Source organism: Toxotes jaculatrix, chromosome 1, assembly GCF_017976425.1.
Source record: "Toxotes jaculatrix isolate fToxJac2 chromosome 1, fToxJac2.pri, whole genome shotgun sequence".
Classification (NCBI taxonomy): Eukaryota; Metazoa; Chordata; class Actinopteri; family Toxotidae; genus Toxotes; species Toxotes jaculatrix.
The window spans coordinates 4760968-4776704 of record NC_054394.1 but is presented as its reverse complement, the minus strand read 5'-3'; the positions used below and the strand labels follow the sequence as shown (position 1 = coordinate 4776704).

Below are 15737 nucleotides of genomic sequence, written 5' to 3'. Positions count from 1 at the left end.
CAACCATCACCTTCATCTTACCCTCACACTCCTTGCCCCTTCAAAAATCCACCCTTCCCTTGCTCCCTTGCACCCCCACCCCCTTCAGCAGCGTCAACAGCGCCCACAGTAGTGCCTCCCGTTCGTCAGGAGGAGGCGGTAGTGGTGGTATTGGCGGTGGTGGTGGAGGTTCCCAACCACACTCACCCACCTCCTCCTCCTCCTCCTCCTCCTATCGATACCGCAGCAGCCTGCCACACCAGCCTCCGCCACCAGGGGGCATTGCGGCACACCGCCTCAGCAGCGTCTCCTCCCATGATTCGGGCTTCGTGTCCCAGGATGCTAATATCTACTCCAAGCCCCCTTCACCCATGCCCTCGGACATCACTAGCCAGGTACAAATGCCTGAAGTACACACACATACAGTATTTATACACAAGTTCAAAGTAAGTGGGGGATTGGGACTTAAAATCACACACACACACACACACACACACACACACACACAATGCAAACATGAACATATTGATTCTTTATCCATATGGCCAAACAGTAAACACATTTTTTTGCTCCCCACGTTTCTGCTGCAGAAATCATCCAGCTCAGCATCATCAGAGGCCTCAGAAACATGCCAGTCAGTCAGTGAATGCAGCTCCCCTACCACTGTAAGTACACTTATTCATACTGTACAGTATGGAGTCCTCAACTGTTTAACACAAAAGCCAAAAGCCAAATTAGTGTGTGGCCCAAACAGAAGAGAATGGGTACATGATGATTTCATATTGGAGGCTATTATATTATATTTTATTTAAATCAGCAAAGATGGCAGCTGAATCACTTGTGATGAGGCAATCATCTGTGTTGCAGCCACACTTTGTGACCTACTGGTTACTGCCAATTTAGCTGTTTTTTTCCTCCATCCATCAACTTCCATAAGTCTGAACTGTTCTACATTTGCTGTAGTCAGGGGATACTGCCATCTGTTCTACAGCAGGTTTGTTCATCTACCCAAAACTGCTCTCTTAGTGGTTTCAGAAATCAATTAAAACAGCTTAACTTATAAGCATTACAATTTATTACTGAATGTGTTTTTTAAATACAGTTTTTTCTGGTGGCAGAAACAAAAGTTCGTGTGTGGTAAAGGTGAACTTTGTTAAAAAAACTGTGATGATTGTGGGGGCATAAAATCACTACAGAGCAGAATTATACAATGCTGTTCACAGGGATGAGTTAGGTTCACCAAAGCTGAAGAAGTTTAGTTTTAAAAGTCTAATGGAATATTGAAAACAGTAGGATCAAACTTTCAGGAGCACAGATAGTCGTAGCTAGCTGAGGGCTAAATGGGCTTTCCAGCAGAGAATGCATTTTAGTGGCAACATCAAATTAAATACCTTCAACTTATTTTACAGGAGAACAATAAGGAAAAATTCCCCTCAGGCATCACGTGTTGGTTGAATTAATGTATCTCCATGGTTTCCAAATCAAAAATATCAAAGGGTCTATGTTTAGGAGCCTCATGGTGCAAAGTGGTATCATCCTACGCATACAGGGAAAATTTCCCATCACCTGCTCCTGTTTTGTATTTTAGTGGCACTTTACACCGGTAGAAGAGGTGCAAAATCACAGATTACTTTTATTTATGTTGGAGAGCTCTTTGCTTTTCATTACACATTCTTCGACCAGCATGCACATCCATGTGCAGAAAAAAAAGAAAAATCAAAGTAAATATTCATGTCTGATTTTAAGCAGCTTGCATATATGACTACCTTTCCTTTCAGCTGATTAACACTCTTTACAGCCTTCTGACGGCAGTAAGTGCCTGATCCATCTCTAATTTGCGTGACGCTCACTGTCACGATGGATTGTGTGCACCCGCATTCACTGGTTAGCTTGATTAACACTGTTGCCAAACAATCATGCTGATTTACTGATTATATCTGTGTATTTTTACTTAAATTATCAGGAAGTTAGAGACAATAGACACACACTCAGCCACTCTTTTTTACATCTCTAAAACCTCTGTCATCTCTGTGCCCACGTGAAGCAACACCATGCTCACAGTACCACAGCTGCATCTCCCTGTGACAAATGTAGGGCTACCGCTGTAAAGCAAAAAGCACTGAGACGATAAAGTATAATTTCACTTTCTTGTGGCCAGTCCATTTGTTTTGGAATGTGGAATGGGCTCATGGCTGCACCTTGTGGCTGATGGGGAAATAAACACTCACCATAACTGCAGCTCTCGTCGGGTCTGTACTCCAGCCTCAGGGAGCAGTAAAGAGCCCATTACTAGGTTATCAAAAAAAAGCGAGTGTCTGTTGTAGGTGTGTGTGTGTACAGATGTGTTGCTTTTATTCTCTTGTGCTTGGCTTAGTGGTCTCCCACCACAGCTGGCTGCCTCTTTTCTCTCTCTCAGTCCACATCCGTGTCCTTTTCTTTCTCTGATGACATGACTATGTCTCTTGTCCCGCAGTTTGGCTCGTCCTTCGCTACCTTCCGCCCCGCTCTCTCTCACTCTGGCTCCACCAGGCCTCTCTCTGTCATTCTTCCTGTTCCTGCGTCCCCACCCTATACCCGCCCCCCCGGATCCAGCTCCTCCTCTCCCACATCAAAGGTTCCTATCTGGAAGGTTTGTTCTCCATTCGCTTCCATTCCTTCAGTTGCACCTTTTCTTCCGTTCCTGTTTGACACATTTCAGTTACAGTTTATTTTCTCTGCATCTTCATCAGCTGATTAACTCATTCATAACCACATTGCTTTGCCTCCTTAAAATATTCATACCCATCTGCTGTGTGTGCATGCGTTTTTTTTTTTTTTTGGCCTCCCCTGTCTCACTCACTGGTTTGGCAATCTTCCGACTAGAGACTGACTAATACTAAGCAGGATGTGGAGAGCAACTCAACAACTTAAACATATTCAAATACTCAAAAAGGTCCCTGCCCACATACACCCAGACGCACACACTCGTCCTAGCACCCAGACACAATCCACCCAGAAAGGCTCCCTCTCTCTGCACTCAGATGAAGGGCTTCAAACTGCTGGATAGTGGACAAGTCTCGCATGCTAATCCTACCTGCTACTTCCTGTTTATTAATTCCACACACCTCTTCAGGACTGGTCCAAAGCAGGTCAGTATGAGCAGCCGGTGGCTGCAGCAGCAGTCCAGAGGAGAAAGGAACCCCTCGATAGGCTGAGGGAGAGCGAGGCATCGCCGGGCTCCCAGGGGTACGCCGGGCCATCGCACCCCGATGATGGGCAGAGACCCAGGATGACCCCAGCTACTATTGCTGCCAAGGTAATGTTTGATGAAGCACACAAGCAGGTTGAAGACATAAGTACAGTAAAATAAATCAAGGAAATAGCTTATGGACATGGAGGGATATTTACAATATTGTGAGAGCATGTGGACAACAATGCAGAAATATATGTACAGCTTATAATATAATAAGCCATGAAATTATTGCGTTCAATAGACTACAACAGCAATACATCTTCCAGGTGCCGATTAATACCAAGTTAATACTACTAATAAGTGTTGTCTGTGATACTCACTGGTTTCCTTGGAAGGGAAAAGAAGCATCTTTGTATGAGGAAAAAAATAATCCCTCATCCGTGGGTCAGGTATGATGTACAAAATGCAGTTCCAGGCACTCAAGTGGAAAGTAACAGATAAAAAAAGGCTTTTGTAAGCATGTGCTAGTACATTATAAGAACACTCTAACACAGGATGTATTGGCCAAATCATTAAAAGCACTTGTTAACTGATGGAGAGGCTGGTCAAAGCACTGAGTTAATCTTGGACTGAAATGTGTATCAGAAACATTTTTCAGGGGGAAAAATAAGTCATACAAAAGAAGTGTTTGTATGAATTTATAGACAGTCATAAACAAGCACCAGCAGAGGTTTTCAGTCGATATGAAGTCGACTTGTTGGTATTTTATTACTGTGGCTGGTGTAATACTTTGATTTTTTGATTTTCTTTTTTTCTTTTAATATTATTTGGGGCAGTGAATTATTAGCACATTCACGGCTGCTGATACACTCATGCAGCATCTGATGTTATGGGAACATATCCCACATGTAAATAACAAAAGGATGGAAATAATTCTCCCAAGTCTGAATTGAGTTATTGAACAACCTGCTCTACTGTTTGTCCTCAGCATGGAGAGGAGGTTTCACCAGCAGCCAGTGACCTGGCCATGGTGCTGACCAGAGGACTGAGTATGGAGCAGCAGAAAAGCAGCAGAGACTCCCTGCAGTACTCCAGTGGATACAGCACAGAGACCACAACCCCATCCTGCTCTGAGGACACAATCCCGTCACAAGGTGAAACTCTAATCTGCTGTACTTTACAGCAGCTTTCAATCTTGTTCAGCCTAGGGAGCCCACATTTATTAGATCTCTCCTGGCCACATTCATCATCTTATTTTTTGTAAAATCTCTGAAAAGCCAACCAGTGATGGGGTGGTATTAATGGATTTTTTCAAACTGACACATTGATATTTACAAGCTCGGCAGAATTCCTTAGAATCCCTGTCCTCAGAGTGCAGTGTAACCAAAATCAAACAAAGTCAATTATCCTTCTAATCATCCAAGCAGCAGGTATAGTATATGACAGGTCCCATAATCTGATAGTTTCCTCGACAGCAGCTAGGAAATGACAATATGAAGATGAAACTGAAATTAAATGTGTTGCTGCATAAAAGTGCTGGCTGCTGCCGACTTCTTTTAGCCTAGTAGCCTACCTAAATAATGTGGCTATCCCTGTGTTCATCCAACACTGTGATCACAGCACTTTGTTTTTCCTCTTTTCCTTTTATGATGGTAAATCTCTTCTCACTCCCTTATCTAAAAAGTCCATCATCATCTCCTTTTCTACCTTCTCTTTCCCCCCACGCATCAGGCTCAGATTATGACTGCTACTCAGTGAACGGTGATGCTGAAGGTCCAGATGGACAGACAGACTTCGACAAGTCCTCCACCATTCCTCGCCACTCTAACATCGCACAGAACTACCGGCGCATGATCCAAACCAAGAGGCCAGCCAGTACAGCCGGGCTACCCAGTGGTGTTCTTGGTCCCGGGGTTCATGGGATACCAGGACAACCTGGTGGAGCTGGTGGAGGTGGTTCAGGGACTCCGGGCACTGCCACCATCCGGCGAACCCCATCTACCAAACCAGGCGTGAGGCGCACACTGTCCAATGCGGGTCCCATCCCCATCCGACCACCCATTGTGCCTGTAAAGACACCCACTGTTCCTGGAGACTCACATTCACCTGGGGCAGGTGGTGGTGGGTATGCAGGTGGAGGGCATCCAGGTGGTGTGCCTGTGCGTGTAGGCAGTGAGGAGTGCGTGTTCTTCACCGGAATGGAGGACACACAGGGTGCGCTCGATTATGTGAAGGCGTCACCCAAGCGCCTCAGCCTGCCTAACACCGCCTGGGGATCAGGGGCGGCATTAGAGGTCTACGCCCAGCAGCATGGGGGCCTTGCAATGGGAACAGGTTCAGGGGCCGGATCAGAGGAGGATCAGATGATCGCGGCCAATAGGCACAGCCTAGTGGAGAAGATCGGCGAGTTGGTAGCCAGTGCACACGCCCTTGGTGAAGGGCAGTTTCCATTCCCCGCCCTCCCCGATGACCCGGCCCCGCCACCGACTGGGCCCACCGACACTCAGACAGGGACAGAGGACGCAGAAGGGTCGGGTGATATGTTGACCACTATCAGGAGAGGAGTCCGCCTTCGCAAGACCGTCTCCAATGACCGCTCAGCGCCGCGCATCTTGTGATGGGAGGAGAAGCAAGAAGAAGGTGATACTTGTCAGCCAGTAGGGAGTCAGGTGTTGGTGTGGTGCAACCCAACCACCTAGTACATACACAAAAACTTAACCATGTAGGGAAAGCTATAATATAAAAGATGAATGAAAACAAAAACATACACAAAAAATAAGTTTAAAGACACCATTAGAGTAAATGATATACAATATTATGATAATAATAACATTAATAATGTTAATCCATGCTGACAATTAAAAGTTAAATACTGAATATTGACAGGCTCCTAGCAGGCCACTATAACTAGTGTGTGTTGGACGCATGTTTGTCTTCTCTACACCCTCACCCAGGGACGGAAAGACTTGCAGGAAAAACAGATAAGATTTTAAAAAAAGAGGCCAAGAAAGAGCGAAAGACTGGGTTCTGTTCTGTTTGCCAACTTACACTTTTCCCCATCCTCTTCTCCAACTAACCCGACCATCTAATCTGAGATGAAAGACTGATGACTGAAGGAGGGGGCCAGTGAAGGCGAGAGAGTGAAGGGGGTCAGAGTGCCATGTGACCAGTTGGACATGAACCTAGGCTGTCTCAGCAACAACACACTGTACTTATTAGCCCACTGAACTGAAGCTTTGGTATTAGCACGGGGAGCTAACAAGCCAGAGGGCTCCTCTGGTTCATCCTAATGTAAAAGAGTCTTTAAAAAAATACTGTTGGCATTGAACCGTGCTAGTGCCCCCTTCCCCTCTCTCTCTCTCTCTCTCTGTGTAGTGTGTGCGTACGTTCATGTGTATGCGTGTGTGCAAATGTGAAATATGAGCGTGTGTGCACATGTGATTGGCTGCGTGTGTGTGTGTATGCGTGAGGGGGGTGGGTAGAGCTCTGCTGCAGGACAGCTGGTTACCCAATGAGGGCAGGGCTTTTCTCCTGTGTGTTGTGCGTGTACTTTCTTGTTTATATCGTGACGTCATTTACCTTGTTGCCACTGTACGAGAGATGTAAGTTACGACAAGTAATCCAGGCGTATAGATATATTCATATATATTTTCTAGAACCAGAGAGAAAATGTTAAATCAGAAATGGAGCAATAAATGTGTTTTATTTTCTTGTTTCGAAAAAGAGGATTGATGGAGTGTTGTGGATTCTCCTTTGTCACATTCAGGCAATCATCAGGAATGCTAAATTACACGTCGACTGTGAATTCATGCCTAGCCAGCTTTGGCGTTTCTCTCTCTCTGTCCCTGTCTCTTTTGAGGGGAGGAAATCGATTACAAAAATGCTGAAAAAAAGGAAAACTGTAAGCACTTTTAAGCTGGTAGGGTATGTACAATAGCCACTAGGTGTTGCTGTAGTCATGCTGTCTGATAGGGAGAGTGAAAGTGAGAGAGAAGTTGCCAATAAGACTGTGTCCTGAGGAAATTATTTTATTTGTAGAAGAAGACGAAGACAGGAAGGGAACAAGAGGAAGTGATAAAGACTTGTGGAATTGGAGTGATTGGTCAAATGAGAGATGGGATAAGAAAGTAGAGCAAAATACCTACCTAAAAATGGATTTGAGGTTAGGGCTCTTCAGTGTTGTACAAGCCACGGCCTGCTGTGGTCTGCGAATGGTTCTGAAGGTTTTTATGATGTGGTTGCACTGGTATCTGAAGGATTGAACACACAATGCAAAAAATACACTGCTCAGATAGGCCAGACTGCTTTTGGAAGTAGGCTTTAAAGTCCTGGTTCACCCTGTAAACAAACAAATTTTCTCATTAGCCATGCAAACGGTCCAGGTTTTATTTGTCCAGGTTAAGATATCTGTCTCTGACATTTCTGAACCGAGAGACATAACAATGGTGGCAAACATTATTTTGTTTGTGGTACTCACAGCACTGAAAAACAACACTAAACAGTTTCAAGAGCTACTTGTCTCCCTACTCTATATTAGAAAGCAAGTGTATGCGCATGTTAAAGTGTAAATACAACCTGGCTTATCTGCAAATATGGTCTTACCAATAAAAATGGTATGTTTTTGCATTGTGGAAAAGCAAAGTGAAGCCTTGAACATAGCTGAATAACAGTCTTTTGCCCCAGATTGGCTTAGTTAAAACCTTCCCCCTTCACAAAATGAACTACAGCAATCTTATGTCATTTAAAAGGATACTATACAAAACAAAAGGTTGTGCAGAGCACTATAGTTGCAATAATATTGCTATAGGAGGCAAAAAATGATGAAACGCAATGAAGAGAACACAAATACAGTTGGTTGCTAACAGTGCTGAACAGTAACAAATTACTTTGGAAAATGTAGGGATTACAGATTTTAAAATTCAGAAATTTCGTTACAGTTTACTAATCAGCAATTTGGGAATCAGAATGTTTGCTGTCTCGCAGAGAGTTTGATGGAGCATTGACATCAACGTCCTCTCTGACTGCAGCTGGACACGTTAGCTTGGCACAGGGGCAGGAGGTTTGGGGTGGCGGTGAGCCCCTGAGAGAGATAAATGCACCTTCTGGTAACTCCAGAGTTGTCTTAACGTTTTTATATGTTGTGTTTTCTTTGCTGCCAGTTAACAACTGGTAGTTTTGCCTTTGATCAAGCCATCAGTTGAGGATAGGACTTCTCTGGCCAGTCACTGGGGCTAAGCTAACGTTAGCCGCTGAGAGTACAGAATACAGGAAATGTGAGGAGTGGCTGTGGAAGCTTTGAAGCTGTTGAAAGACCTGTGATGAAGTCGGACTTAGTACTGGAAGTAAAGTAACAAGTAACCAACTACTGTTGCTGCCATGTAATGTTTAACACAAAACATTTTTCATGTACTTTGACCAATACTGGTTACTAAAGAGTGAGGTCACCTGAAACGTAAGCACATTTATACCAGCATTATTCAGTCACAGAAAATAAATGTACTTCCAGTAATTAAGTTCCTTTATTGATTGTTGTGTGAGCACATCACTGCTGTCTAAACTACTCCAGTACAGTTCAGCTCAGTTCGGTGCACATAACACAGTTCAGCTCAGGACGCGGCTGCATGAAAGGATTATTCATGGACATTAATAACAGGTGAAGCCTGATAATGTGTTCTGATGACGAAGAAGCTGAGTGGTTTAAATTAGACTTTTCAGGCTGACAGAGAGAGGACCAGATGTGTGGAATGAGCATTTCACTGCCTGTTCATACAGTATGTACTGTATGTGCTGTACTTGTAATCGAGAATCAGGCGCACAGATTTGGTATAAAGGTTTGTTAGAAAATATTACATTCAGTTTTTTGTTTTTTGTTTTTTTTTCCATTCTGAAGTACTGTTTGAATATTTAGTCTGACTTTTAATTAATGTAAAAAGAAGAAAAAACTCCAGTTGTAACACAAACTACTACGCTGTGTAACATGTGGATGCAGGATGTGTGGGCTGAGAGTGAGTGTGTCTTTGTTTGCCTGTTGAACTGTAGGCTAGTGAACTCTTCATCAACACCTCTGTACGCGCTTCTAGCAGTGACCTGAACATAGCCAGTGACATCAGCTCTTACATGCTCTTTTTGTCGACTTGTTTATTTTTTGCTGAATAGAGCACTGTTTTAGACACACTTGTGGCTGTTTAATAAGAAAATTAGGATGATTTAATTTAAAGAGACAGAGAGGAGAATGTTTGCAATTATTAAACATAGTCACCCTCGGCGAGCACTTTTTTTTTTTTTTGTTGAACTCTGAAACTGCTTCAGCAAGGGGATGTTTTTTTTTTTTTGTCTGGGGGAAACTACTGTATGTGTGTTGTCACATGCGGATGCTGTGTGATGTATTAGGTGAATCTGACTGGGTGAGAGGGTGGAAGGGGAGAGCAGCGGGCTTGGACTTCATCCCCCCCCCCCAAAAAAAAATTAAATGTTTTGGGTGGTTCAGTGAGAAAATGTTCATCTGAAGTGTTTGTATAAGACCGCCTGTCGAGGTCACACTGTACATGAATATAAGTACGTATGCTGAATGTACTACAAGCTGGAGGGTGATATCAAACTGTACATGTGTGACTTGTTTGAAATGTTGCAATGTCCGAATTTTGTTCTTGTACAACTGAATGAAGTTTCCTGTCTGAACATCAGGAAAGCAATACAGGGGTAGTGTGCATGTACGTACATTCACAATGATGTTCCTGTGTGGGTATGTTAAAGGAAAATACCACTGTTCTGTCCACTCTAGGATACCTGTGTTCCCCATCTAAAAGCTATTCCATATTGCATAGCTCTAACGGTATGATTTGAGGTTGGAGTTTTGAGACTATACATCCAAGGACACTGCTAGAGTCGATTCCACTAGTCTGAATGTGTATGTGCTGTATGTTTATTAATTCAGCGAACTGAAACTGAACTCACTGCCAGTTATCTACCATAAGTTATTGCTTGAATAAAGGGTTTATAGTGCCCTGCAGGGCAGACACGCTGCTTAATTCCAAATGATGGATAAAAACTCAGGACAAGACAAGGATTCTATAAATATAGGGTTTTTCGAATTGATTGAGAGGTCAAGACAGTCAGATCTAACTGCACACACACTGTCATGCAACGGGACGACTGGCTATAGGATGAGTGTGAGATGAGAGTAAGATACAACACTGCTATTTTCCTTTAAATTGCCCAATTAACAGCACAAATTTTATCTAACTAAACAATAATGTCTTTTTTTTTAACATGCTGAATTAACTGTGTACTGAACTAACTGTCTGAACAAGCTGAAATAACTACTCTGCTACAGATGTGTCAATATGCCCATTTCTATGAGTGTACATGTATGTGGGTAGAAGTAGGCCTACCGGCACATGGGCGAAGCAGGTGATACAATAAAAACAGGACACTCTGGAGGAACATACATTGACACAATGACATGCGTGCAGGCATGCGTGGGTACACATAAACACACACACACACACACACACATACACACACAATAAGATAGACACAGAACACAATCCATTCTTCCCCAACTGAGAAAACTACACAGTCCTAACAGCAGCATGTCTAAACAGAACAAGCTATGTCAACAGGAACATTTTAACTCATTTGAACTTTCAGTGACATTACCACATTTTAATTTCTTTAGCTATTAGCTGTCTTGTTGCACAGCAAGGCCAGTGTGTGAGCTTGACAACATCTAGATAAATACAAACATGGAACATGGTGCAGGTAGTATACGTTTTACATACTTGATTAGAAGTTGAAACAATGACTTCACAAAATACTGTCTCTCTCTTCATATATCTTGTCCCACAGTGCTGTTGAGTATTGAGTTTGTACATATGACTGAAATCAGCTCACACAGACTGTCAAATGTTAAAGGAATTGTTTGACATTTTGGGAGACACTCCGCTTTCTTGCTGAGAATTAGATGAAAAGAATGATACCAGCAGAAGCTACAGCCGGTATGTTAGCTTAGCATGAAAACTGGAAGCACACGCTTACCCAAACATAAATAATCCACCAGTGTCTCTGAAGTTTGCTAATTAGCATTCTATATCTTGTTTGTTTTCTGCACAAAACCTGAGGTGTCAAACCACCAACTTGTGCTTTTACAGTGGGTTGATGTTCTGGACTAGTTCTTGGCCAGGAACAGTGACTTCCTGGACACCCTGTTGTGTGGCATCCTCACCATGATTAGGAAGAAACAAAACAATCCAATATGTTGAAATATTCCTTTAAAGGACCAGTGTCTAGGATTTAGTGGCATCTAGCAGTGAGGTTGAACATTGCAACGAATTGAATACCACTCCCCTCACCCCTCTCTTTCCCAGCCTGTAGGAGAACCTATGGTGGCCTTCAGGTCATGTAAAAAAGCAAAAGGCCGTCTGAAGAGCCAGTGTTGTCCGTTCTGGGCTACTGTAGAAACATGCCGGTGCAAGATGGCAGGCTCCATGGAAGGGGACCTGCTCCTTATGTAGATATGATATAATCCAAAACACACCAGTTCTTAGTTTCAGGTGATAATACACTGATGAATAAATGAATATTATTTTCCATTTCTGCCAGTAGAGCCCCTAAATCCTACACACTGGTCCTTTAACATTTAATGAAAACTGTGATTAGTCTTTTGAGATGTTGGAACCACGGTTGGATTGAGGCATAATAACTCCACAGCAACATTGTCTAAAAAGCCTGAAGGTGTCTGAAAACTGCCAATTAACTAAGTATGGAATTTACACTTCCACGCTCACGTCTTTGACCAACCAGAATGGAAAATGGAGAAAGCAAAAGAGAACTGAATTTACAAATCTCTCTGATCCCAGACTTTTTTCTTTTTTTTTTTTTACATCTGCGTTTTACACCTCTTTATTATCTTCCTCTTTCTTTTCTTACAAGGCCCCTCAACCTCCATCCACTGATCGGTATACCCAGGGATGCTATTTAGCTGACAAGTTAGAAAACAACGCTTGTCAAGATGAGAATCCCAGTGGCTGCACTCTGCCTCTCTGTGCCTCACAGCCCATCAAAGCTAATGAAAAATAATTCTGATGAAGTCTTTATTTTCACCACAGTCTACAGTGAATACAAGCTCAGCTCTGCTCCTCTCTCTCTCTGTCTACCCTCAACTCTCCACCCTCCCCTCTCTCTCCGTGTGTGTGTCTCTATATTGTATGTCAGCATGCATGTATGCAGCGCTTCACATGTGGGTGTGTGTGGTAATGGCTAACGGGTGGTATCATTATGGGTCTAGAGTGTGCTGTTCAAAGAAGGGCTGGAAGCGTTAGCAAGGGCAAACTTCTCCCTTCTGAACCAGTAACACACGCAGGTTTCAAAGCAAACAGCTGGATGTCAGATGCTCCATCTCAGTGCTAGATTACATTTTAATTAATCTTGATCAAGCTCTTTAAGACATCTTTTTGGCTTAATCTCAAAAACGGCTCATATTACTTTGATGGTTTCTTGGTGAGCTTCTGTCAAAGAAACCTACAAGATACAAGTGCGAGCAGTAGTTCGACATACAGTGGGCCATGTTACCCACACGGCCATCACATAAAATCCGCTGGTAAACAGTGTAGCCATTTTCCTGCTTTTGAGGTTGTGCTCTTTGTGCAAAATTTTGGCACCAGTGTTAATCTGTAAATCTGTATCACGCATTTGTGGAATAAAGGTGAATTAGTCTCCGTGCACCAGCCAACTTAAAAGCTCAACATACATACAGGATCTGAAAAGATGAGATCTGGAGCACATTGTAAGAATAAGGGTTTGATAAGGTCCTGCAACTAACATTTGGACAGAGAGCATTTCTTCATCAGAGTCTCTGATGAAGATCACATCCTCCCAGATCCATATCTTCCATAACCTCCTTTGCAAGCCAGTAAAAACTCAGTATCAGTAATCAGCTATTCTCCAACTACTGTTTGAGACATTCTGAGATAAAGGAAGATCTTACTTACAGCGATCGACAGCTTCCCAGATGTGACACCATGGAACTAGAGGTAGGGTAAAACAGAAGCAATCAAAAAAACAATCTGCCTGTTGATGACTGTAAAACATTCAGCCATGGCCAGCTCACTCAGTAATCTTGTTGACTGTCCGCACTTTCGGTTTCCGTGGTTACTCAGATTTATAGGAAAATGGCAGACTTCCACTGTGAGCATTTGCTCACAGCATGAACGCGCCATTAGAAATCTATGTGGAAATTTTGTGGACAACAGCCTTGTTTGTGTTGTGGAATGACTCGTCCCACAAACTCTGGTTCCCTTCAAATATGTATAAACTGGAAATTTACTGTATGTACTATATAGAGAAAAAATAAGCTCACCCATTCGAAATAATGGAAGTAATAAGAAAAGAAGACAGAAACTGTGCTTACCATTGGAGGACAGGTTGTGCTGTATTTATGATCAGTCCAAAACAAGTATTGTGAATTTGCTATATGTGCAACCCACTCCTTTAGCCATCTGCCCAGGTTATATTGAATGTGTACTTCGTGTGTGTCCGTGAGTCTGTGTACGTATGTGTGTGTTGCACAAGGACATGTGGTTAAGACCCCTACTGTTCCTCCCTCCCACCTCCTACACACAATCTGTCAGTCCTTCCTGCTGTCTAATACTGAAGAAATCCACTACACATTCACACACACACAATTACACACACTCATCTGAAGTAAACGTGACTAAGGTAGATTCTCGGAGGCTACATGAGGGTCCACTGAAGTTCTCCGGGGGATCGTGATGAAACACATTGCAACTTCCTGTCATACAGCCATGCAGAACAGAGTGGCCAAAGTGGCCTCCTGGTGCCACTGCCACTGTAACTAAACTGAATGTCTTATTGTCAGTACTCCAGTTCTCGGTGGTGTCTCTCGCTCGCTCGTTCTCTTTCTCTTCTTCTTCCACTACAGCCTCCATCTGCACTCTGCAATGAAATCTCTCCACAACTCACCATTCAGGCATTGCTATAATTTCTATGGGGCTATTTCGTTCAAAGGATAACATTGTGACAGAGTCGACATCTGCTTTATCTTTCTGTACAAACCCATCTTTTTCTGCTCTCTTCCCCCCCCGAGTAGCCCTGCAGGCGCTGTGGTCTTGTCTTTCTCTCTTTTTTCTGTCCCCTCTTCGGCTCTTCTTCTTTAATTTATTGTGAATTAATTTCTAAGGTTGTTTTGCCTCTGTCGCTGATGATAAGGTTTTCTTTTCTGTCTTCCTTTTTGTAAAATTCTCCCTTTTTTTTGTTAACTTTAGTCACTGCTAATGTAACAAAACGCACTGTGATGATTCCAGTATTAATAAAAGTTGTACTTAAACTGTGCGCTGCTGCTGTGTACAGCGTGCCTTATTATGCAAGACAGAAACAAGGTCCTGAAGATCCTGAACTAACCTGCACAGCTCACTAGCTACGGAACACTGAGAGAATATGGGTCAGTGACTTGAGAACTAATAACAATGTGACACTGATACTTTCACTGTGGAGGTTCTGTGTGATAAAATTGGTGAGGAAGAGATTACATATAAGAAGATAGCAGTAATTTCAATTTAAATCAGACACTGTAAATTTAAAAAGACACACTGTTAAAGCAGTACATAAAAATTCAGCTAACTATGACTCAGGGATGATGACGGTTACTAAAATCCCTTTGGGCAATAGTGTAAATGCAAAACAAGGAACATTTAAAAGATAACCAAAAACGTATTCACTGCTTTTTTTTGTTTTTTGTTTTTTTTAAAGAGAGAGAGTGATGGAAAAGCCCTGTTCAGGTATTTTTTGGACGTAACCTACTATACAGAAACTGATCAGGCTGCCAAGAAACTAAACCAGGTCCTGTTCACAGCTTAGTGGACATTAAAGTTTTCCCGAGTGTGTGGTCTCTGCTTCAAGTCATTTGTCTTTTTTTCCATGTCACTGCCCATGACAAAGAGCTGAAGCTGGAAATTAGGGAAGTGAAGAGGAATGGGATGTGTTCTACTGTGTGCTGGTAGGGGGCGCCCAAGACCTTTTAAATTCCCATGAAGATGCCAGTCTGAGGCACGTGGAGCAGTGATGATACATATACAGATAAACCATTTTCATGCTTGCTGATATGTCAGACTCTAGAGCTGTACAGGAAAGAGTCAGGCAGATGAGAGATGTTCAGTTTCCAACAAAAGCTGCTCTTGCAGGCCTTCACCTCCTGAGAATCAGCGAATACTCTACTGGTTAACTGAACCAAGACTCAAGGACAGACTTCTTTTACTTAACACTTACTCCCACGTTACCAGCATGGAACCACACAACGAAATTTTAATTAAAAATAAGTGGGCCACAATTAATCTGAGGGAGGCACGCTTCATTCAAACTTGCAGCAGCCTGAGACTGTAAGCCTGATGTACTGTCTCGTGTGTGTGCGTGTGTGTGTGGCTGAAACAGTAGAGCAGTGAGTGTGTATCTGCTGCTCTGTCCTCCACATGTTGGGACTGTAATTAAAAGTTTTAAATGGTGTTGTTCATTGTTGGCTCCACTAACAGTGAGCTGCTGTTTGACGTATTGAAAAGACTCATTTATTGTTGTG

The 15737-nt window shown here is 42.9% G+C and overlaps 1 protein-coding gene across 3 annotated transcripts in view; it reads left to right on the top strand.

The window, feature by feature from the left end:
* The window catches only part of mtss1lb (MTSS I-BAR domain containing 2b), a 63729-nt gene extending 49235 nt beyond the window's left edge, over positions 1-14494 (top strand). The window contains exons 10-15 of one of the 3 annotated variants that reach the window (XM_041066164.1): positions 227-374; positions 570-644; positions 2453-2608; positions 3092-3274; positions 4140-4305; positions 4883-14494. In XM_041066164.1, coding sequence (XP_040922098.1) covers positions 227-374; positions 570-644; positions 2453-2608; positions 3092-3274; positions 4140-4305; positions 4883-5769 — 1615 coding nt within the window. In that variant the 3' untranslated portion in view covers positions 5770-14494. Of the gene's footprint in view, positions 1-88; positions 375-569; positions 645-2452; positions 2609-3091; positions 3275-4139; positions 4306-4882 lie in introns of all 3 variants that reach the window. The other 2 variants (XM_041066080.1, XM_041066242.1) reach the window with 2 other exon arrangements.
* The last annotated feature ends 1243 nt before the right edge of the window (positions 14495-15737 follow it).